At 43.2% G+C, this 26,391-nt stretch overlaps 1 protein-coding gene across 1 annotated transcript in view; it reads right to left on the bottom strand.

Moving 5' to 3' along the window:
* KAZALD1 (Kazal type serine peptidase inhibitor domain 1) overlaps positions 1-26,391 on the bottom strand; it is a 59,257-nt gene that overhangs the window by 12,576 nt on the left and 20,290 nt on the right. Inside the window, exons 3-4 of the mRNA XM_044299370.1 lie at positions 20,546-20,706; positions 3,462-3,609 (exon numbers count right to left, since the gene is read on the bottom strand). Of these exons, the coding sequence (XP_044155305.1) occupies positions 3,462-3,609; positions 20,546-20,706 (309 nt within the window). The remainder of the gene's footprint in view (positions 1-3,461; positions 3,610-20,545; positions 20,707-26,391) is intronic.

Genomic DNA, 26,391 nt, shown 5'->3' with positions numbered 1-26,391 from the left:
TGCTATGGGGAGGGGGATCTGTGCACTGTTATGGGGAAAGGGATCTGTGCACTGTTATGCCCATAACAGTGCACATATCCCCCTCTCCATAACAGCGCCACCCACAGATCCCCCTCTCCATAACAGCGCCACCCACAGATCCCCCTCTCCATAACTGCGCCGCCCACAGATCCCCCTCTCCATAACTGCGCCGCCCACAGATCCCCCTCTCCATAACTGCGCCGTCCACAGATCCCCCATAAGTGTCGCCCACAGATCCCCCATAAGTGTCGCCCACAGATCCCCCATAAGTGTCGCCCACAGATCCCCCATAATAGTGTCGCCCACAGATCCCCCATAAGTGTCGCCCACAGATCCCCCATAAGTGTCGCCCACAGATCCCCCATAAGTGTCGCCCACAGATCCCCCATAAGTGTCGCCCACAGATCCCCCATAAGTGTCGCCCACAGATCCCCCATAAGTGTCGCCCACAGATCCCCCATAAGTGTCGCCCACAGATCCCCCATAATAGTGTCGCCCACAGATCCCCCATAATAGTGTCGCCCACAGATCCCCCATAATAGTGTCGCCCACAGATTGTTTTAATATGGCCTTTGAACATAATTTTTCAAGTAAGATCATATAAACCTCTGTTTTGTAATTTTGTCGTTTTTCCCGATTAATCGATTAATCGAAGAAATTAATCGGCAACTAATCGATTATTCAAATAATCGTTAGCTGCAGCCCTAAAATGTACTATTATTATTATTATATGCCATGTTTTAATGATAAATGATTTTAACATGTACCCCTGCCTTTGAACTACTGTGAGATGTCAGCGAGGGTATAGTAAATGTAATTGCACTACTGTGGGTGAGGCGCCTTGTAAGTATTGAGACCATGACAGTATAGTTAAAGGGGATGTCTCCCTATTGTCTAAGTGTACGTGGCCACTGCAAAAACTTGTTTTGTCATATGTTGTATCATGCTGTATTTTATTCTTATGTGAAATCCCTGTTACCAGGCTGTCAGATGCATTGCACACATTCCACCACTAGATGGGGGTAGCACTGCAGTATATATAGCACAGTTCAGGCCTAGTTAGTGAGTTGTTGTAGAGTGTGGGAGTAGAAGGAGATGGAGTGAGATGCAAGGGGGAAGGAGAGGACCCCTCTCCTCTCAGCTCTCTCTTGGGCTCCACGGCCCAGAGGAGCCAATTTATATCTCAGTGTCAAGCCAGGAAAATAGGCAGAGGTGAAGTCTGTATTCTACCATCTACTCTTCCGGAGTGTCAAGTGAATTTTGCTAAGTTGATTGTGGAAAAGACAAAGGAAGGACAAAGCCATGATTTATTAGCTTCTGGCAGCCACACAATTATTTTAAGGACGGATAAGATTTCTGTTGCCTCACTTGTGTATAGAAGACAAAGACTTGAACTACCTCTACTGAGACTGAAGCAAGGCAAAGAGCTGAATATCAGTGAGTACACAACTACCTATCATAGCCTGAGACATAACTACATGTACAGCCTGTTACTGGGATTCACCACATCCAACCTGCATGATATAAGACTGACTGCTGTCAAGATCTTGGTTATAGTAAAGTTCTCAGTTGGATTCAACCTGGCCTCATTCTTATACCTCCATACTACCATCACTCTCATCATTTTGCACCATCAAGGTGCTGGCATCACAACATTACTTAATTCAGGGTCCCAGCTGCACAAGCACTCAGAAACCCAATCACCATCAACGGCATCTCGATTACCACCTGGCCGGTGTCCCTCACTGTTCTCTCCTTCACTGCACTGCTGGCCCAGGGAGGCATCTGCTAACCGCGAGTACCCGATAAACTGTTGCACCCGTCTGCCCACCGTGAACCTCACATGTTCTCCCCTGCGGACCGGCACATTGCACGGGTTCCACCGCTGGGACCTGCACCTATATCGAGAACGGAGCCCCGCAAGATGGTGGCTGGAGGACTTTGGTCTGGCCACCACCAAGCGCTCTCCCATTAGAAGTAAATAGGAGTGCACCGCGCATGACTGGCCACTGCTCCCATTCACTTCAATGGGCCTAATGGAAATACCCGAGCCCCCATAGAAAAGGAATAGAGGGCTGTTGGGCATATGCAGTGAGCCCTCCACCACTTTCAGGGCTCCGTTCTCGATATAGGTCCAGGCTCCAGTGGTGGGACCTGCACCTATGAGAGAAAGTGGGCATAACCTAGTGATATGCCCCTATTGTCTGAGATGAGACAACCCCTTTAAGGGCTCATGCACACAAACTTGTGCGTCCCTTGCCCGTGCTGCAAATAGCGGTCTGAAATGCACAGGCACCGGCCATGTGCCTGCCATTTGTGGATGCAAACCCATTCACGTGAATGTGTCTGCGATCCGCAAGATTCAGTGCGCATCGCGAAAAAAAAGAACATGTTCTATTTTTTGGCTGTGCGAAAGCACGGACCGAAATCCAACAGAAGTGCTCCGTAGTGCTTCCATGGGCTTCCACTCCGTGCCTCTGCTCCGAACCGCTCTGTATCTTGTGGATTGTAGGCTGCACACTGTACTTATATGCTGTATATGTATGCATTGTATAGTGAAATTGTGTACATTGTAAATTTGTGTTGGGAACGGTGTATGGGAAGTATGTAGCAAGAGAACTGAGAGCACACGACAGAGAGAGAATAAAGGTCAGTGCTCTGTGGACCTCATGGTCAGTGGCAGACCAGAGATGGAAGTATTGTAAGTGCTACTGCTGTAGACCAGGCCAGCATATAATCCTGCAAGAACCAAATCATTAAGTGGAGGTGATTGATACTGGTAAGGCTACTTTCACATTGGTGTTAGGTTTTTCCGGCACGGGAACAGCCTGCCGGATTCCGTACTACCATTTGCACAGTACCCACCACAGGCTTCAACTCTTAGGTCCGGATGCACGCCCCTGCCGGAGCTGTATCCAACAGCTCCCTTTAAAGATCCATATGAAAAGAATGGAGGCAGCAGTGATAGTCCAAAAACAAGCAGCCCAAGTACATGCAACATTTCGACTACTCCTTAGCCTTCCTCAGCTTATATAGCCATATGCAGTGACATCACTGGGGTGACCCCAGTGATGTCACTGCATATGGGTATATAAGCTGAGTTTACACTGTTGTATGCATGCTTGAGGAAGGCTAAGGAGTAGCCAAAAAGTTGCATGTACTTGGGCTGCTTGTTTTTAGACCATCACTTATGGATTAAAAGCACTATTTTCCTGGGATGCTGCCTCCATTCTTTTCATATGCACACATGTGCTGCCAGAAGTCCCACGGCCCCATTCACTATAATAGGGACCCATCGGACATCCAGCGGCAGCACGGCAAATATGCAGAGAGGCGGCTGGACAAAATCTGCAGCGTGCAGTGGTTAGTTTCAGGTTCTCTACACCGAGCTATTAGAAGTTCTACATGTACTAAAAACATAGCTTTTTCTACACAGGTACCTGGCGTAATCACGGTGAGGGTGGCTCCTGCCACAACTTGACCAATCTTGTTCTTGGCAAAGCAACGATAAATTCCCTCATCTGTGACACGGACTGATTGTATCTGAAGCCATCCAGTCACTTCATACTTCTGGGGGCCTCCTCTGAACTAGAAATATAATGAAAAGAATTAAGAGCCCATGATGAGCAACATCTAATACCACCTCATAGGATAGATAGTAAATATATGACCACCGGGGAGGGATTACCGTTGGACACCGCACTGATCTTGAAAACAGTGATGGGAGACATTAGAAGGTTTGGTTGTTGAAGTTGTGGAACTGTTATTAAAATAATAATTTCCAATCTATAGTCTACAGATAAGGATAGACATGGTCAAGGCATTCAGATAATGACTACTGCTTCTTAAAGGGGTCGTCTCACGAATACTATCTGTGTCTGCTCAGGATTCTCCTCTATGAGGCAGAACAAAGCAGAAACATACTGTAGGTATGGGCAAAGAATCAGCTCTGACGACTCTTGTAGGGCTGTCTGTCTCCCAGCTCTGCTGGCTTCTCACCGGCGCCCGCTACACCACCCATGACCCAGGGCACAGGTGATGCCAGCCCTCTCCAGCTACACCCCTACCACCTCTACATTGTAAATCTAAGAAACATATAAACAATATGAAGTTGACAATTTTAAATTTTTATTAGAAAGCTCCTCTGAAGGGGTTGTTGATTGTTTAAAATTGGTGGCCTATCCTTAAGTTGGGGGGGAGGTGCAGATCTCAGTCCCCCTGCTAATCAGTTACTTAAAGTGGCTGCAGCAATTCAATTCATTGTTCACTTTTAGTAGCGGCTGTACCACTTGAATGGGACAAAGCTGTAGTAAATTGTACTACCCGTCACAGCAGTTACCAGCGCACTGCCTGGCAAACAATGATGAGTCTCTTAATACAGAAGATTGGTAGTGGCGCAAAGACTAATATTGATATCCTATCTTAAACGCTATGTACACCTTTGGGGGCACTTTTTTTTTTTAATGATTGCATTTTACTCATTTTGGCCTAATTAACATAGATATCATATAAATATCAAATATGAAAATGCTTTCATTGTTCAAAATTCAGAAAAATAACATTCGCTCTTCGGCACCAATGAATGGTTGGCGCTCTGTTTGCTTCCCACTTTGCCTCTCGTTGACGTCTGGTTTAGCTGAATGAATCAAAGTTTGTGATTTTTAACTTACAAATAACTTTTTATTAAAAAGTAAATTAGCGTTCACGAAACTCTTAGTAATATTCAATTCAACATTAAACGGTCTTGATGATTAAACTTCAGACATTAAAATATACAGAATGAAAACATATGTCGGGTCTACATAACATCGATTATAGTGCAGCCCTTAAAATGGTTCGCCAGGAATACAGATTTTTTTAGCAAGTGCCTGCAGCCTGCCTCTGTAAACATATAATTAATACTTACCTGCTCATTGGCCGCAGAGGAGCATGTGACCATGCCCATGCAGCACCGGAAGAGAACAATCCGGGGACTGGATCATGGACCCAACAGAGGCATTGCGGAGAACCAGCGGGGAGCAGATAACTAAAAGTCTTCCGTTTTCAGAGGCAGGCTGCCGCACTTGCTAAAAATCAGTATTCCTGGGGGACCCCTTTAAAGGATATTCTACCTTGGTTTTAAGGGAGAAGCTCATCAAAGGTGGAACTATGCAGGGATGAAAGTCAGAAACAAACCAACATATCTCGTATATCCCCAGGAGACTTTGGGTGCGATGGATAAACAATATTTGCACCCCCGGAATAAATTCACTCTTAAAGGGATTCTGGACTATTATCTGCAGTAGTACATGAATAGTACTGCACTTAACCACCTCCGGACCGCCTAACGCAGATTCGCGTTCCGGAGGTGGCAGGCTGGCGCACAGTCACGCATATATGCGTCATCTCGCGAGACGCGAGATTTCCTGTGAACGCGCGCACACAGGCGCGCGCGCTCACAGGAACGGAAGGTAAGCGAGTGGATCTCCAGCATGCCAGCGTCTAATATACCTCCTACCTGGTCCTCTGGTGGTCCCTTTTGTTAGGATCGACCACCAGAGGACTCAGGTAGGTCAGTACAGTCGCACCAAACACCACACTACACTACACTACACCCCCCCCGTCACTTATTAACCCCTTATAAACCCCTGATCACCCATGATCACCCCATATAAACTCCCTGATCACCCCCCTGTCATTGATCACCGCCCTGTCATTGATCACCCCCCTGTCAGGCTCCGTTCAGACGTCCGTATGATTTTTACGGATCCACGGATACATGGATCGGATCCGCAAAACGCATACGGACGTCTAAATGGAGCCTTACAGGGGGGTGATCACCCATATACACTCCCTGATCACCCCCTGTCATTGATCACCCCCCTGTCATTGATCACCCCCCTGTAAGGCTCCATTCAGACGTCCGCATGATTTTTACGGATCCATGGATACATGGATCGGATCCGCAAAACACATGCGGACGTCTGAATGGAGCCTTACAGGGGGGTGATCACCCATATACACTCCCTGATCACCCCCTGTCATTGATCACCCCCCTGTCATTGATCACCCCCCTGTAAGGCTCCATTCAGACGTCCGCATGATTTTTACGGATCCATGGATACATGGATCGGATCCGCAAAACACATGCGGACGTCTGAATGGAGCCTTACAGGGGGTGATCAATGACAGGCGGGTGATCACCCATATACACTCCCTGATCACCCCCCTGTCATTGATCACCCCCCTGTAAGGCTCCATTCAGACGTCCGCATGTGTTTTGTGGATCCGATCCATGTATCCATGGATCCGTAAAAAATCATGCGGATGTCTGAATGGAGCCTTACAGGGGGGTGATCAGTGACAGGGGGGTGATCACCCTGATCACCCCCTGTCATTGATAACCCCCCTGTAAGGCTCCATTCAGACGTCCGCATGTGTTTTATGGATCCGATCCATGTATCCATGGATCCGTAAAAAATCATGCGGATGTCTGAATGGAGCCTTACAGGGGGGGTGATCAGTGACAGGGGGGTGATCACCCTGATCACCCTGATCACCCCCTGTCATTGATAACCCCCCTGTAAGGCTCCATTCAGACGTCCGCATGTGTTTTGTGGATCCGATCCATGTATCCATGGATCCGTAAAAAATCATGCGGATGTCTGAATGGAGCCTTACAGGGGGGGTGATCAGTGACAGGGGGGTGATCACCCTGATCACCCTGATCACCCCCTGTCATTAATAACCCCCCTGTAAGGCTCCATTCAGACGTCCGCATGTGTTTTGTGGATCCGATCCATGTATCCATGGATCCGTAAAAAATCATGCGGATGTCTGAATGGAGCCTTACAGGGGGGGTGATCAGTGACAGGGGGGTGATCACCCTGCTCACCCCCTGTCATTGATAACCCCCCTGTAAGGCTCCATTCAGACGTCCGCATGTGTTTTGCGGATCCGATCCATGGATCCGTAAAAATTATACGGACGTCTGAATGGAGCCTTACCAGGGGGGTGATCAATGACAGGGGGGTGATCCGGGAGTCTATATGGGTGATTACCCCCCTGTCATTGATCACCCCCCTGTCATTGATCACCCCCCCTGTCATTGATCACCCCCCCCCTGTAAGGCTCCATTCAGACATTTTTTTTGCCACAAGTTAGCGGAATTTTTTTTTTTTTTTTTCTTACTAAGTCTCATATTCTACTAACTTGTGTCAAAAAATAAAATCTCCCATGAACTCACCATACCCCTCACGGAATCCAAATGCGTAAACATTTTTAGACATTTATATTCCAGACTTCTTCTCACGCTTTAGGGCCCCTAAAAAGCCAGGGCAGTATAAATACCCCACATGTGACCCCATTTCGGAAAGAAGACACCCCAAGGTATTCGCTGAGGGGCATATTGAGTCCATGAAAGATTGAAATTTTTGTCCTAAGTTAGCGGAAAGTGAGACTTTGTGAGAAAAAAACAAAAAAAATCAATTTCCGCTAACTTATGCAAAAAATAAAAAATTTCTAGGAACTCGCCAGGCCCCTCATTGAATACCTTGGGGTGTCTTCTTTCCAAAGTGGGGTCACATGTGGGGTATTTATACTGCCCTGGCTTTTTAGGGGCCCGAAAGTGTGAGAAGAAGTCTGGGATCCAAATGTCTAAAAATGCCCTCCTAAAAGGAATTTGGGCCCCTTTGCTGGGTGAGAGAAATATCTTGGTCAAATGCCAACTTTGTATAAAAAAATAGGAAAAGTTGTCTTTTGCCAAGATATTTCTCTCACCCAGCATGGGTATATGTAAAATGACACCCCAAAACACATTCCCCAACTTCTCCTGAGTACGACGATACCAGATGTGTTACACTTTTTTGCTGCCAAGGTGGGCAAAGGGGCACATATTCCAAAGTGCACCTTTCAGATTTTGCAGGCCATTTTTTACAGATTTTGATTGCAAAGTACTTCTCACACATTTGGGCCCCTAAATTGCCAGGGCAGTATAACTACGACACAAGTGACCCCATTTTGGAAAGAAGACACCCCAAGGTATTCCGTGAGGGGCATGGCGAGTTCCTAGAATTTTTTATTTTTTGTCGCAAGTTAGTGGAATATGAGACTTTGTAAGGAAAAAAGAGAAAAGAAAAATAATCATCATTTTCCGCTAACTTGTGACAAAAAATAAAAAATTCTAGGAACTCGCCATGCCCCTCACGGAATACCTTGGGGTGTCTTCTTTCCAAAATGGGGTCACTTGTGGCGTAGTTATACTGCCCTGGCAATTTAGGGGCCCAAATGTGTGAGAAGTACCTTGCAATCAAAATGTGTAAAAAATGGCCTGCAAAATCTGAAAGGTGCACTTTGGAATATGTGCCCCTTTGCCCACCTTGGCAGCAAAAAAGTGTGACACATCTGGTATCGCCATACTCAGGAGAAGTTGGGGAATGTGTTTTGGGGTGTCATTTTACATATACCCATGCTGGATGAGAGAAATATCTTGGCAAAAGACAACTTTTCCCATTTTTTTATACAAAGTTGGCATTTGACCAAGATATTTTTCTCACCCAGCATGGGTATATGTAAAATGACACCCCAAAACACATTCCCCAACTTCTCCTGAGTACGGCGATACCAGATGTGTGACACTTTTTTGCTGCCAAGGTGGGCAAAGGGGCACATATTCCAAAGTGCACCTTTTGGATTTCACCGGTCATTTTTTACACATTTTGATTGCAAAGTACTTCTCACACATTTGGGCCCCTAAATTGCCAGGGCAGTATAACTACCCCACAAGTGACCCCATTTTGGAAAGAAGACACCCCAAGGTATTCCGTGAGGGGCATGGCGAGTTCCTAGAATTTTTTATTTTTTGTCGCAAGTTAGTGGAATATGAGACTTTGTAAGAAAAAAATAAATAAAATAAATCATCATCATTTTCCGCTAACTTGTGACAAAAAATAAAAAGTTCTATGAACTCACTATGCCCATCAGCGAATACCTTAGGGTGTCTACTTTCCGAAATGGGGTCATTTGTGGGGGTTTTCTACTGTCTGGGCATTGTAGAACCTCAGGAAACATGACAGGTGCTCAGAAAGTCAGAGCTGTTTCAAAAAGCGGAAATTCACATTTTTGTACCATAGTTTGTAAATGCTATAACTTTTACCCAAACCATTTTTTTTTTGCCCAAACATTTTTTTTTTATCAAAGACATGTAGAACAATAAATTTGGCGAAAAATTTATATATGGATGTCGTTTTTTTTGCAAAATTTTACAGCTGAAAGTGAAAAATGTCATTTTTTTGCAAAAAAATAGTTACATTTTGATTAATAACAAAAAAAGTAAAAATGTCAGCAGCAATAAAATACCACCAAATGAAAGCTCCATTAGTGAGAAGAAAAGGAGGTAAAATTCATTTGGGTGGTAAGTTGCATGACCGAGCGATAAACGGTGAAAGGAGTGTAGTGCAGAAGTGTAAAAAGTGCTCTGGTCATGAAGGGGGTTTCACCTAGCGGGGCTGAAGTGGTTAAAGAGTCCGGATCAAAATGATTTTTTTTCCCCACAGCCCCAGGTTACCCTACTGTCAGCACCTGCACTGCACTGATTTGCTATGCTAACATAATGGAGAGGACTCCTGTGTGCATGCACAGCAGTCCTGACAATGTATTTCAGTGCAGATTTGAACCCTGACAGTGGGGGAATGGGGTACAGTAGGAAAAAAAATATATAGTGATCTCGACTCCATATCTGCAGTACTACTCATGCTGCAGTTAAAAGTCCAAAATCACATCTTATGTTCATGATAGAGGATTCACAAGTGCATGTTGATGGGGTATTGGCACTATTTACTTCTGGATGAACTATCAATACTAATCGTTGTGTGTGTAAAGACAGGTTTGGGCTACTATGTAAGAGATGGTCAGGCCCTTATTAAAAAGGATCTTTTTGGCCAGTGAGCGGTATGCGTGTCAAGGTCTGCAGAAGAAAACAGGCCAACACAAATTTAATAGGAAAAATTACTTTTTTACTGATCACTCTTGCGGCGACAAGCTTGGTGCAAATAACTTAGTGGTTAGCGTCTCTTGTGGAGCAACAAGTCTCAGTGAGACTTGAGGTAACAGGTTAGGGTACTTTCACACTAGCGTTTTTCTTTTCCGGTATTGAGTTCCGTCCTAGGGGCTCAATACCGGAAAAAAAACTAATCAGTTTTATCCTAATGCATTCTGAATAGAGAGCAATCCGTTCAGTATGCATCAGGATGTCTTCAGTACAGTCACTGTATGGTTTTTGGTCGGAGAAAACACCGCAGCATGCGGAACATTTGCCGGAATGCCATTATTTTCCATTGAAATGCATTAATGCCAGATCCGGCCCTAAGTGTTCCGGAAAAATGGATCCGGTTTTGCGGTCTGCGCATGCGCAGGCCTTTAAAAATGTGAAAAAGATAAATACTGTTTTTCCGGTTGACAACCGGAGAGATGGATCCGGTATTGAAATACATGGTATCCATTTGCATGCAGATTGCCGGAATCCAGCGACACTAGTGTGAAAGTACCCTTAAACAGTTAACTACTGCCTGACTTTCTCTCTGTTGCTGCACATAACGTCTCTGAGTCTTTCTCTGCTTGGAAGCAATGAAGATTGTTTTTCAACCCCAGTAATTCTCTTTGTGGCAAACTGCATACTCTGCATTGGCATCTCTTCATATTGCATCATCTCTCTCCATACAACATAACCAGAAACAAGAAAACCGCAAAAAGACTGCACCTTCAATAATATAAAATACATAATGCAATTTTATTATTGAGGAAAAACACTTTAAAAATTGTATACAATAAATAGTGTGCCGGTAAAACCAGGCACAGACAAGAAGCTCACCAAAGTCCACAAATAAGGAACAAACATATAAAGTCAGGGACAATACCAAAACAAATCAAATAGCAGAATTAGGGTGGGTTCACATCTGCGTTCTGGATTCCGTTATGGCTTTCCATTATAACATGGTTATAACGGAAAATAACGGAATCCATTAGACGGAAGTTAAAATGGACGCCTTTAAGAGGCATTCCGTTTTGATCCATCTTCATAGAAGTCTATCCATCTAGTTCCCATTATGCAAGACAGAAAACAAAGTCCTGTCGACGGAAACGGGACAGATCCGTTATGATTCCTATAGACTTCTATTAAGACAGAATGTCTCTTAAAGGCTTCTGTTTTGCATTCCGTCATAATACAAGTCTATGGGTAGTATAACAGATCCGTCCTTCTGTCTTATGGATTCCGTTATAACCAAGTTAGAAAGTGAGCATTGTCAAAGAGACTGCCCCACACGTATCGCTGGGAACACCCAGCTTCCTCAGGGGTACCCCTGAGGAAGCTGAGTATTCCCAGCGATACGCGTATTCTCGGCCTATTTTATTTGCAGGTATTTTCTTATATTTATTGATGTTGCATTATCATTATAATTCTGCTATTTGATTTGTTTTTGTATAGTCCCTGACTTTATATGTTTGGTCCTTATTTGTGGACTTTGGTGAGCTTTTTGTCTGTGCCCAGGGGCATAACTACCATAATGGCAGACCATGCGACTGCTATTGGGCCCAGGGCAAGAGGGGGCCCAGTCCTAGTTGGGATCATCTCCTCTTCTACTGGAGGTGAAAACTTGGTCAGGACTCATTGAAAGGGTTTAGGCAGAAACCCTTCTGTCCTGTGTGGGGGGCCTGGTTTGATCCTTGCTATGGGGCCCTTACGTCTCTATATACGCCACTGTCTGTGCCTGGTTTTACTTATACCGGCACACTATTTATTGTAAACATGGTTTAAAGTGTTTGTGTTTTTCCTCAATAATAAAATAGCATTATGTATTTTATATAATTGGAGGTGCAATCTTATTGTGGTTTTCTTGGTTCTGGTTATGTCTATGATGGTTTTGAAACTGTTTTTGCACTCCATGTCATGGTGAGTGTGCCCCCTCTGCTCAGTATTACTCTCTCCATACCACACATTTACACTCACTTCTCACAGGTGCTTCCAGGTCTCGGTATCTCCTTCCTCACAAATCACTACACACACTTTGCACAATTTTGCCATACGCTGCAGCAGGCTGGATGGTCATTGTGGTCCTGAGTTTGCATCTCCAGAGATCTCTTGCTGTTTCAGGTTGCAGGAATCGACTACCCTGCTCCAGGCTCTCCCTCTCCATTTCAAAGCTTAGCTGCTCTATGGACCTATTTATGTTTTGAGGTAGTTTAGCCTCATGACAAGTACCTCAGACCTGAACTTGAAGGGCTGACCAAAATGCAGGAGTGTGACTGGATCTGTTGCCAGCAGTAGCTTCTCCCCCGCAAACATTTTTTCTCTGCCTGATTAGTACTAACTTAAGGTCTGTAGAGCATTGCTCGTTATCATCCCACAAACATGCCTTCTCACTGTCACTATCACCTGCATAATTAGATTTTACAGTGGGATGCGAAAGTTTGGGCAACCTTGTTAATCGTCATGATTTTCCTGTATAAATCGTTAGTTGTTGCGATAAAAAATGTCAGTTAAATATATCATATAGGAGACACACACAGTGATATTTGAGAATTTAAATGAAGTTTATTGGATTTACAGAAAGTGTGCTATAATTGTTTAAACAAAATTAGGCAGGTGCATACATTTGGGCACTGTTGTCATTTTATTGATTCCAAAACCTTTAGAACTAATTATTGGAACTCAAATTGGCTTGGTAAGCTCAGGGACCCCTGACCTACATACACAGGTGAATCCCATTATGAGAGAGTATTTAAGGGGGTCAATTGTAAGTTTCCCTCCTCTTTTAATTTTCTCTGAAGAGTAGCAACATGGGGGTCTCAAAACAACTCTCAAATGACCTGAAGACAAAGATTGTCCACTATCATGGTTTAGGGGAAGGATACAGAAAGCTGTCTCAGAGATTTCAGCTGTCTGTTTCCACGGTTAGGAACATATTGAGGAAATGGAAGACCACAGGCTCAGTTCAAGTTAAGGCTCGAAGTGGCAGACCAAGAAAAATCTCGGATAGACAGAAGTGACGAGTGGTGAGAACAGTCAGAGTCAACCCACAGACCAGCACCAAAGACCTACAACATCATCCTGCTGCAGATGGAGTCACTGTGCATCGTTCAACCATTCGGCGCAGTTTACACAAGGAGATGCTGTATGCGAAAGTGATGCAGAGGAAGCCTTTTCTCCACCCCCAGCACAAAAAATGTCGCTTGAGGTGGACTAAAGCACATTTGGACAATCCAGATTAATTTTGGAATAAGGTGCTGTGGACTGATGAAACTAAAATTGAGTTATTTGGCCATAACAAGGGGCGTTATGCATGGAGGAAAAAGAACACAGCATTCCAAGAAAAACCCCTGCTACCTACAGTAAAATATGGTGGTGGTTCCATCATGCTGTGGGGCTGTGTGGCCAGTGCAGGGACTGGGAATCTTGTCAAAGTTGAGGGACGCATGGATTCCACTCAGTATCAGCAGATTCTGGAGACCAATGTCCAGGAATCAGTGACAAAGCTGAAGCTGCGCCGGGGCTGGATCTTTCAACAAGACAACGACCCTAAACACTGCTCAAAATCCACTAAGGCATTTATGCAGAGGAACAAGTACAACGTTCTGGAATGGCCATCTCAGTCCCCAGACCTGAATATAATTGAAAATCTGTGGTGTGACTTAAAGAGAGCTGTCCATGCTCGGCAGCCACTAAACCTGAATGAACTAAAGATGTTTTGTAAAGAGGAATGGTCCAAAATTCCTTCAACCAGAATCCAGACTCTCATTGGAACCTACAGGAAGCGTTTAGAGGCTGTAATTTCTGCAAAAGGAGGATCTACTAAATATTGATTTCATTTCTTTTTTGTGGTGCCCAAATTTTTGCACCTGCCTAATTTTGTTTAAACAATTATAGCACACTTTCTGTAAATCCAATAAACTTCATTTCACTTCTCAAGTATCACTGTGTGTGTCTCCTATACGATATATTTGACTGACATTTTTTATTGTAACAACCAACGATTTATACAGGAAAATCATGACGATTAACAAGGTTGCCCAAACTTTCGCATCCCACTGTAATTGCAGTCTATTGGTGGCAGCATAACCACAGTGCTGTTTACAACATGCACACCTGCAATGTCCATTGCTCCTGCACAAAGTGTCACTACCTGTGACATCAGCACACAGCAATATACATCTCTTCATTGTGGCCATAGAATACAGGGCATTTTTCCAGACAAAATAGCTTATAACTTACCCTTTCCTTGATGGCATCTCACAGTTTACAAGGGAGATAACATGGCATATCACATAGTATACAATACATTCTGCTGTAACATGGCACACTTAGGCTCCATTTACACGTCTGTGGTGTGTTGCGGACCTGCAAATTGCGGATCCGCAACACACCCGCCCGGCACCCCTATAGAAATGCCTATTCTTGTCTGCAAGCTGCTGACAAGAATAGGACATGTTCTATCTTTTGCGGAGCTGCGGACCCGAAGATCGGGGCCGCGCTCCGCAAATGCGGATGCGGACAGTGTGCTGTCCGCATCCATTCCGTCCCCATAGAAAATGAATGGGTCCGCACCTGTTCCGAAAAATTGCGGAATGGATGCGGACCCATTTGCGGACGTGTGAATGGAGCCTTAAAGTGATTGTCCCACAAAATAAATTGAAAATGTTTCAAACCAGCACCTGAATATGAATACTTTTGTAACTGTATGTAATAAAAAAAATGTAGTATAGGCAATGAGTTATTCGCTGAAATCTATCTGTATAGCACCACCTGTTTTTTTCCCTTTTTCTAATTTCTCTGTCCACCTCTCTGAGGTTGACATACCTTCTCAGTTCCATCCTTCAACTGCCACCAGTTGCAGTAGAAAGAACATGCCCCCTGACAAAGTGCACGTCCCCTAAACTGCCAGCTTAATATAAATATAAACTGAGAAATTGTAGCGATAATTGTGGAGATCTCTGGATCCATGTAAGGTACAGGGCTGGTTCTAATTTTGATAGAAAAAGACTGTCATGTATGGTATGATATTGGATTTCAATTTTTTATATTAATCATGAAATAACCCCTTTAAGTGCAGAGTAGTGTTTAGCGAGCATGCTCGGCTGAACTGCTGTTCGTCTCGAGCATCGCTATGCTCGGCAGATCCAAGTGCTCGGCCGAATACTTTGGGTGCTCGAGTACAATTTTATACAATGGAAGTCAATGGGAGAACCCCAGGCACCCCTTGCTCGGAAGAGAAGAGGGTGTCTGGTTCATAAAAATAATGGTTTTGTCAGAAGACTATGAAACCAATAGATGGCACTGTTCATAACTCAATAGCACCATCTATTGGTTTCATAGTCTTCTGACAAGAATATTAGACTATGAGTCTTATGACAAGCATATTAGTGTAGCCTTTTGCATGGAAAATTCGCAATAAAAATTTGCGATTAGAATATTCGCGATCTACACTAGGATGATATCTGACACTGGGAAAGCTGGGTAATAACCCAGTGATAAAATATGACATTTGGAAAGCTGGGTAATAACTCAGTGATAAAATCTGACACTTGGAAAGTTGAGTAATAACTCAGTGAAGATATCTGACACTAGGAAAGCTAGGTAATAACTCAGTGATGATATCTGACACTGGGAAAGCTGGGTAATAACTCAGTGTAGATCGGGAATATTCTAATCGCAAAATTTTATTGCAAATTTTCCATGCAAAAGGCTACACTAATAAGCTTGTCATAAGACTCATAGTCTAATATTCTTGTCAGAAGACTATGAAACCAATAGATGGTGCTATTGAGTTATGAACAGCGCCATCATGAATGATTATGACCTGGTCTCCTGATGATCCCTTACCACAGCTGCAGACAATATGCTGACTTAAGGCCTTGTAAAGATTCATTTAGAGTGAACTGTCAGGAATGGATAATAGGCTCCAACGTGCTGCAAGATTAAGTGGTTGCCAATGAGATTTATTGAAAAATATTAAATGGAATATCTTATTTTTCTATCAGCATATGTATGGTCCCAATACCATATCCTGTGTGGGACAGACTGGTCCTCATAAATAAAGAAATATGTTAAAAATTCCAGTACTCTCTGCAACAACAATTCATAAGTAATGCAAAACGTTAACTAACCTTGCAGACATCTTAGATAGCAGAGATGATTCACACATTTCAAGCTAAGCATGACTGTAATTGCCTGTATTTCATTCAAACAGGATTTTCACTATGATTATCACTATTGTTTGGTGAAACGAAGCATTCGAAGCGGAATTCGGTCCGAAGTTCAAAAAATGTATTTGCAAAGAATCTGAATTTCCTTGCGCTTCGTGGTAACGAATCAGTTTTATTCTAAAATGGCGGCTGCACGTGTTACAAAATGAAAGTAAGAAGCCTGGGAACGTGAGCTTGCCCATAATTCCATGCCCCCAGCCAATCCACAGATAGTCATCCCCTGTGATGTCACAGCCCTATAAAACCCTCATCCTGCGCGGTCTCCTTCATTGTCCTGTGAGCTGAGCATAGGGAGAGATGTGGCAAGCGCTCAAGCGTTAGGAAAAGTGTTGCTGAAAATGATTAATAGAAGAATATTGGAGAAGAAGAGTGCAGGGATAGTGGAGGGAGACCTATTCTGTGTCAATTTTATTTATTCCTACATTTATTTATTTCTATATCAGCCCTAAATGTAATTCAATATGAATGAGATGAAAGCCTTTATTATTCTGGTGCCAACGTGCCAACCAATACCATCCAGTCTGCACCCCTTAGGGGGGCCAGGTCTTACTGATGACCATACTCATCTTTTGCTGGCTTTACTTCTTCCAAATCATCCTTTAAAGTCTCCATGTCCTAGAAATGTCAGTAAGATGCAGATAGAGGAAGAGCTGGATGTTCCTGATGACATATTGTCATTGATATTAGATGATGTGGAAAAAGAGTAAAAGCAGATGGCAGAAGAAGGGCTCCCACCTGTAGGGTAGGAGAGCGCTGGGGTTGGTGAAGTGGGTATGCCAGAGCTGATTAATAGCAGATTGCAGGCAAGAACAGCAATAACATGCATACATTTTATATCAGCAATAGCCCATTTAAAGGTGCATTAAAGGTGCCGCGCAGCCATTAACAATGAAGAAGGACTATACAGTGCAGTCTTCATTATTAAATGAAAGGCAGCCGCGGACTAATTGGCGGTTCTTCACTGCAGCATGGCCACAATCAGCCTGCAGCACGGCCGCTCCGTGTGGCTGTACCCTAAGACAGAGTGGCCTGGGTATACCTGATTTATAGCAATTTGTGACAAATTAATTCGTAACTAATCAAATTTCTTGGCTAACTTCAATAAAGTTGGCAAATGAATTTTTCAAAACTTCTCTAATCATTACATATGGTTCCATATGTATCATTTCACCAGGTTTCCAGTCATCCTCACGCTCCCAATATTGGAACTCTAAATCATGGGACATTTTATGCCAAATGACATAGAAACACCTATTCTATTTCAAATCTGTATAATGCTCTTCATGCCTTGGATAGCCTCTCAAAAAGCTGATATGGTAGATGATATGGTCTATACACTACTTGTATTTTGAATATTTTCTGCTTTAAGAAATTTCTAATGGTAAGTCCAGATATAAGGAACTTGTAGTATGGACCTCCTGGTTGGAGAAACTCCAAAATTACCAACTTTTGCCATAACTTAATCAGGGAAGAAACGTGACAACTTTCTACAGCATTCCAAACTCACAGCAGGACTTGTCCCTTTTAGTGTATTTCCAGTGGATAGAGAATTATGTAAAAGGATGAAGACCCACCAAGGCAAGTAGAAATTTTATTCTGACATCCACTATAGTCTTTAATTTCAGGACCATCAAAAAAAGTTTAAAGCCCCAAACAAAAGATGACATGTTACGTTTAATTAGGTTACGGTTAAGCAGCAGTCAAAAGGTTATACAACAGAAGTGTATGTTATATACGTTACACTGATCTAGACTCAACAGTTGGATGCTATTACAACAGTAGATTTCCCAGTGGGACTTTACATCTCAGTCATACCTGGGTCAAACAATCATAATTCTTTCTGTACAGAACGCAACTCATCAATTCTGATTTTCTATAATTTAAAAGTCTGTTTCTAGACAGACAGGAAATCCCTAAGTAGGAGCAGAAGAGACCATTATATAAAAACTTCATTCCATAAGAAAATGATATAGTCTTGCTTTCCAGATGACTAGTAACTAAAAACACCCAGAAGTACATTTTCAATCTTAAAAATATAATTGGAAAAAAGCCAGTAAGTTACTGTATCTTAGTAAGCTAGACTTTTACCTGGAAACTACTGTCGTGAAGCTAACTGTATATTTCACATTATTGTGGTCACCGATGTGAAGCCAAAACCTTTTGGAAATACATAAGTGATGCCAAGAAAATAACAGTGTCAAATCTAAGGTCAAGTGAAGTATTTTGTGTCACTTATGATTGTACATATGGTGCCAATTCAAAGCTGGAGAAGCTTGATGTCCATAATTTCATTCATCTCTGGTAGATAATTCTATATGTGGAGGTGATTAAGCAAATTAAATGTCCTGTTGCTATTTATTTTGAAAAAGCAATGGGGGCTGCAAGACTAGACACAGAAACTGTTTCTATGGCCTTATTCTTTGATCATGCAGGTGCACAGCACGCTTGATGGTTGTAGTGACTTTGCAAGATACAATATGCTTGGTGGTGCCTGTCAATTTGAGAGACACAATGTGGTTGATGGTTTCACTCACATTTGGTGGGTTAATACTATTGAACAGTTCATAATACCAAGTTTAGGTTTGGATATAGTGGTCTAGTTACATGGGCCAGAGTACTGTGTGCCATACCACAAGTAGTCAGACAGACACGTTGCATCTAAGTCGGCTGCCTGCTCTTGCCTGTACCTTCTGTGCCACTGTGGGTTTAACCTTGTTTACTACAACCTATGCCACCTACATGTCCGTCATAGTGTTTCACTAGCCACTTGTCTACAACTGCCCTGGTGCCCCCATGGATCCTTGCAACTACTAGGTTGCTATTAGAGGTGTAGCTAGGGATCCAGCCTAGGGAGAGGACGGAAAATACATCTGTTGCTTGAGTGGGCCCCCAACTCAGATTACGGCACCGTGTCCACTGCCTATGCCAGGACGGTGGGCTACCCAACAACCTCACAAACTGGAATTTTGAATGGATGAAATGCCTTAGGCCTCATGAACACAATTGTATTTTTAGTCCACATCCGATCCACATTTTTTGCAGGTCAGATGCGGAACCATTAATTTCAATCAGGCCTAAAAAAAAAAGCACACCATGTGCTGTTCGCATCAGTATGTCCATTCCACTGTCCCGCAAAAACATAGAACATGTCCTTTAATAAAACAAGAATAGGCATTTTTAAGAGTCGGCTTTTTTATCATAGGACGGGACATGTGGGATAATGTGGGACGCACACAGCCGGTATCCATGTTGTGCAGATCCACGTTTTGCGGACCGCAAAACAGATACAATCCTGTGAACGAGGCATTAAACTATTTTTCTGGAACTTCGTTAACAGTGATTGGTGTTCATTCCTTTGTTTCCCAGTTTGTCAATGTGTAGCTTTACTCTGAAGCTTCATCAGATGACGTATGGCATTACAACATAAAAACAAACATTTCTACTATAAATTACCATCACAGTCCCTTTAATCAGTGACAACATTTTGCCAAACACAAATGTTTTCAATTTGAGCTTGTCAATGTGAATTTAGACCGTACAGCCGCACATTACATCAAAAACGGCTAATCAGCTTTACGCCAAATTGCTTATTGTTTCAGTTGAGGAAAATTTGCAGTAATTTGCTAGAATTCCTCACCCCTCTGTGGCTGCATTGCTCAATGTCAGTATAAAGAAAGAAAATAATCAGCAAAAAGAAAGATGGAGCTCTGTGTATTAATATCAACAATTCCAGGGATATACTGGTGGGATGCTGGGTTGGTATTCATAGCTATCTAAGTATCTCTCTATCAGAGGTATAACTAGAACTGACTGGGCCCCACAGCAAATTTTTTAATGGGTCCCCCTCCTCCCAACAACTTCTTTGCAACTCTCTCGTGCTGTGCAACCCCCACTCTTTTATGTGTATATTTTCTACCTTTAAAACCTTAGGAGGAAGGACACCAACACTGAAAAAAGAGGGGCCCCTTTCAAATTTAGTATGGTGCCCATTTTCTAATAATCTGCTCATTTCCGAGATCCCTGCTTCTCAAGAAGTCCGGGATCCCATGATGGTTTTTCCACTATTGTTTCCAGCCAAGAAGAAGAAGAGAAGTCAGGAGAAGTCACACTGGACAGCTATCTAGACTTCAGTGGCGAGGAACACATGCATGCGCCCCTACCTCTCATACAGATGGCTGTAATCCTGAAATCTCATTCCAGAAGCTGTTTGTGCATTTAAGTCATTTCCATGGTTTTCAATGTAATATACTGTATTTCAGTTTCTTGGGACTTTAATTTAATTAAATACCTGTACAGAGATATGTGGATCATCCCCTGGGAGAAGCAGCTCTGACCCTTCCTTCTTCCATTCTATAGATGCCATGGGATAGGCAAAGACTTCACAGCCAAAAATAGCGTCCTTCCCGGTAATATTCCAGATGTCATACGGTGGAGTGAGGATCTGAGGCGCTGTAGAAGAGTCACAGAATACACTTAGGATTTGAACATTCATAAGGACAAGAATAGTCATTTTTAATGGGCCCTTTACATGGAAAGAAGGAGCCTCAGATCTGCTGCTCACTGCTGGTGGAGATATCTGCATTTCCATGAGTTTGGTGAGGAGCGATGAGTAATGCCATCGCTCTTCTCCATAATGACTCGTTTGCCGGCAGCAGGTGGTATTTACACAGCATGATCTGCTGACAGCAAACAACAATTTTTGTGTGTGCACAAACAATCGGATTAGCCAATAAACGAGAGTTTCGGTTGCACTTTACACCACCAAATAGTCGCTAATGAGCATTCCTATGAACGCTCGTTAGCGATTATCTTTAGGATTCTCGTCTGTGTAAAGGACCATTAAGAGTAAGCATTTTTATCATAAGGCAGGACGTGTGGAATGGGAAAATATAGTCATGTGCATGAGGCCTTCCAATGATAGAAAGGTGTGTAAGGTTACATGAGAGTGATTTTTGCGAGGCATTATAAGGCTGGGTTCACAAGTGACAGATTTTCTACAGCAGAAAAACACTTCAAAGGGTGGTACGTTCACACTCTGCGAATTGTGTTGCAGAAAAGCTGCAGATTAGACTCAGTTTTGTTCTCTGCATTGGAAAGGGTGAAATTTGCAATGTAATCCGAGTATAAACTGACATGCTGCAGATTTAGGACGCCTGCACACAACGTGAATTATGTGCGTTTTTTCCGCACAGATTTTTTGGGTGTAAAAACTGCTGCGTAATACAGTACCAGCAAAGTGATTAGACAAATCTCATGATCACTTTTCTTACGTGCAGAAATTGACCTGCCGTGCAGATTTTGAAATCTGCAGCATGTCAACTGTTGCATTTTTCTTGTGCAGATTTCTCCCTTTTCAATGGAAGGTTGAGATCTGCAGAAAATCTGCCGAAAACCCACAATAAACAAAAAAACGCATAAAAAACGCAAAAAGAAAAAACACGCAACAAAAATGCAATAAATAGTGCAGATTTGTGTGTGTGTTTTATGCGGTCTTGGTGCGGATTTCAGCTCAGATTTCCTGCACATAAATCTGCACTGTGTGCAGCCAACCTTAGTCTTGGGGTTCTGTACCATTTTATTACATCAGCGTCTGATCGGCAGGGGTCCGACACCTGGGCCAGTGCAGCCACAACTATTTCATTTAACGGTTCGTAGCTCAGCCCCCATTTACTTTAATGGGGCTGAGCTGCACCCAGACAACGTACATACAGTGGATATAAAAAGTCTACACACCCCTGTTAAAATGTCAGGTTTCTGTGCTGTAAAAAAATGAGGCAAAGATAAATCATTTCAGAACTTTTTCCACCTTTACCCTGGGTTCACACCTGAGCATTCTGAAAGGAGCGCTCTGTATGCGCGATTGTACCGGCGTTTACAATCGCGCATACAGAGACAGGCGAACACACATTGTCGCACCTTCCCGAATATCTATGTACGGGAACGCGCGACAAAACGCCTCAAAAAAGCTCAAGAACTTGTTTGAGCGTCGGGCGTTTTACAGCGCGATCGTACGCGCTGTAAAACGCCCAGGTGAGCACCATTCCCATAGGGAATCATTGGTTTCTCCTTGTTGAGCGTTTTACAGCGCGTAGGAACGCGCTGTAAAACGCTCAGGTGTGAACTTAGGGTCAATGTGACCTATAAACTGTACAACTCAATTGAAAAACAAACTGAAATATTTTAGGTGGGGGGAAGAAAACAAAAATAACTAAAATAATGTAGCTGTGGATGTAGCTGTGTTTAGAATTAAGCAATCACATTCAAAATCCTGTTAAATAGGAGTCAGCATACACCTGCCATCATTTAAAGTGCCTCTGATTAACCCCAAATAAAGTTCAGCTGCTCTAGTTGGTCTTTCCTGAAATTTTCTTAGTCGCATCCCACAGCAAAAGCCATGGTCCACAGAGGGCTTCCAAAGCATCAGAGTGATCTCGTTGTTAAAAGGTAATAGTCAGGAGAAGGGTACGAAAGAATTTCCAAGGCATTAGATATACCATGGAACACATTGAAGACATTATCAAGTGGAGAAAATATGGCACAACAGTGACATTACCAAGAACTGGACCTCCCTCCAAAACTGATGAAAAGACGAGAAGAAAACTGGTCTGGGATGCTACCAAGAGGCCTACAGCAACATTAAAGGAGCTGCAGGAATATCTGGCAAGTACTGGCTGTGTGGTACATGTGACAACAATCTCCCGTATTCTTCATATGTCTGGGCTATGGGGTAGAGTGGCAAGACGAAAGACTCTTCCTATGAAGAAAAACATCCAAGCCAGGCTACATTTTGCAAAAACACATCGGAAGTCTCCCAAAAGCATGTGGGAAAAGGTGCTATGGTCTGATGAAACCAAGGTTGAACTTTTTGGCCATAATTCCAAAAGATATGTTTGGCGCAAAAACAACACTGCACATTGCCAAAAGAACACCATACCCACAGTGAAGCATGGTGGTGGCAGCATCATGCCAAGGGGCTGTTTTTCTTCAGCTGGAACTGGGGCCTTAGTTAAGCTAGAGGGAATTATGAACAGTTCCAAATACCAGTCAATATTGGCACAAAACCTTCAGGCTTCTGCTAGAAAGCTGAACATGAAGAGGAATTTCATCTTTCATCATGACAACGACCCAAAGCATACATCCAAATCAACAAAGGAATGGCTTCATCAGAAGAAGATTAAAGTTTTGGAATGGCCTAGCCAGAGCCCAGACCCGAATCCGATTGAAAATCTGTGGGGTGATCTGAAGAGGGCTGTGCACAGGAGATGCCCTCGCAATCTGACAGATTTGGAGTGTTTTTGCAAAAAAGAGTGGGCAAATCTTGCCAAGTCAAAATGTGCCATGCTGATAGACTCATATCCAAAAAGACTGAGTGCTGTAATAAAATCCAAAGGTGCTTCAACAAAGTATTAGTTTAAGGGTGTGCACACTTATGCAACCATATTATTTTATTTTTATATATTTTTTTCTTCCATCTACCTAAAAGATTTCAGTTTGTTTTTCAATTGAGTTGTACAGTTTATAGGTCACATTAAAAGGTGGAATAGAACCCCAGAGTTCTTACACAAATGTGGTCTGTCTCCCGATCGGCTTTGCTGGAGATGTGGTGATGGGGAGGGGTCTCTGTCCCATATTTGGTAGACATGCCCTCTGATCGTCCCATTCTGTGAAAACGTCAACAAAACAATTAACAAAGTCCTGGCCAACGACCAAAGGATCACCATGGAAATGGTACTCTTTTCACTCCCCTCTGACCTTTACAGACCGTTAAAGCATAACTTGGTGACCCATCTGATAGCAGCGGCCAAGTCTATCATTCCTCTCCACTGGAGAGACACCCAGACCCCCTCACTGAACGAGTGGATAGCCAAAGTGAACCAAATATGTAATTTTGAGGAAATGTCAAGCTGGATCAAAAGGAATCATGACAAGTACTTGAAAACTTGGTGCCCCTGGAGGATATGGATCGGGATGTAGGGATAAGTGACATATATGCTTCCACGTGAAGTTATTAGGTGTAGTTGGCCTTATGCAACCTGGAGGTTATCTTCTCTTGGACTTACCTCTCAGACATACCTCGTCATCTCACATTTCAACCGCAATGAGAGTCGGGGCGACTCAACCTGTCCCCCCCTTTCCCTCCCTTCTTTCCCCTCTCCTTACCTTCTTCCTCTCTTCTCCCCCCTCTTTCTCCTTTTTCTTTCTTTTCTTTTTCTCCTTTCCCATATGTTATATATAAATGGTATATGTTCTAATCTGCCATTGTCTCCCTGAAGTGTCATGCTTTACTTTGTAAAACATCTCATTGCTTTTGATGCCATCTAGGAGACGGTGGCTCTCCCGCGACATGAGTCATTAGACAGGGACTAGACTTAGCGCGTCCTCCTCCTGTTAAATGGTGTGTCCATGATCTGTGACATTCCCAATGTATACCTATGATCTATGGTCATTTGACCAATGTTTGTTCATTTTTTGATGAAAAAATCTTGAAAATAAAGAATTTATAAATAAAAAATAAAAAAAAGGTGGAAAAAGTTCTGAAATGATTTATCTTTGTCTCATTTTTTTACATCACAGGGGTGTGTAGACTTTTTATATCCACTGTAGTTGTGACGTCAATGGCCTGCAGGAAACAGCAAGACGTCCATCACCACGCACGGCCTGCGTGATCACGTGTTATCGTCTTCACACTCGCCACAGGTCCTTTGGAGGGTTTTCTTCCATCAAGGCGGGAGCGGACGGCCTCTCCACGATCAAGTGGATGAGGTGAGTATAATTTTTTTATTTTTTAACCCCGGATTAACCCCTGAGCCCCTGAATGTGAGTTTTAGATGCCGAGATCAACAGGGGGTGGTCCGATCGCTGTTCCCTGTCATTGCGCCCGCTCCATATAATGAAAAGCAGTTAGTGACTAAGTAATTCGCAACCATTAAAAACTTCACTCATCTCTAGTCTACAGGCACTTTAGGTGGACATCAGTTTAATCTATATAAAGATTAATATATTTTTTGCAACATAATATTTTATACAGTTTATTGACAAAAAATTAACGCACCCAGATAATAATGTCGGATTGCTGCAAATCTCAGCATGCAGCTATGTCTCAGGCAGATATGGAAACGAGTACAGCTGTGGTCTGATTAGATATTGGATCTTGCCACAAGAAGATGCAAAAGTGCTCCCCTATAAAAAGTCTGTCAGAGGCTACTTTTGGGTTGTATACCTCTTGGTCAGAGATCATTGACTGCTGAACATGCCTGTATGGTGCATTCAAAGACATTTTGCCCAGTTGACAGAATTTGAGAGGGGACACATCATTGGACTGAGAGAAGAAGGATAGTTTTTTCAATGAATCATCCACTATATAGGTGGTTCTGACCTAGCTGTTAGGAGGTGTTGGGAACAGTAGTTGTGTGAGAGCATGCACGCGTGGTGAACAGGGTCCAGATGACCTAGACAGGCCATCAGTAGAGAGGATTGTTTGATCTGCCAAGAAGCACAAGCAAGTCCACAGTTTCATTGCCCACCATTCAGACACTGGTGGTACCTTCATTACACACCCCTGTCTTTGCCTGGACCATTTCAAGGCACCAAGGAAACTTAGTGTCACGGTGTGCATTATGTTTTCTGCCATGGACAGCCAGCCATCGTTGACTTCATTTGCCGTGGAGTCATTAACAAGAAACTGGGACAGCTATGGACTGGAACCATATTTTCTTTAGAGACAAATAGAGGCCCTGTTTTGCATCTGACAATGGTCAGGTTCAAGTATAGAGTGCTGCTGGCAAGCACTTCAATAGCGCCTTTCCTGTAGTGCGACACACTGACCCAACTGCTGGCGTGATTACCTGGGGAGCCATCACATATGAAAGTCGGTCACCCCTAATAATGATTAGAGGGACACTAACACCTCAGTGATGTGTGCAGGACATCCTGGGACACATGTGTTCCTCTCTTGGCAGGGCTTCTAACTGGCATTTTTCAGGAGGATAATGCTCATCCACACACAGTGAGGGTTTCCCAAAAATGTCTCCGCCATATTACAGTTCATTAGCCTGCCTGGTTGCCAGATTTATCTCCAATCGAGCATTTCTGGGACCAGCTTCAGCAACCTATATCTACAGGTCCAATTGCAAC

Source organism: Bufo gargarizans, chromosome 6, assembly GCF_014858855.1.
Source record: "Bufo gargarizans isolate SCDJY-AF-19 chromosome 6, ASM1485885v1, whole genome shotgun sequence".
In the NCBI taxonomy this organism is placed as follows: domain Eukaryota; kingdom Metazoa; phylum Chordata; class Amphibia; order Anura; family Bufonidae; genus Bufo; species Bufo gargarizans.
This window is presented reverse-complemented; position numbering and strand designations above follow the sequence as displayed.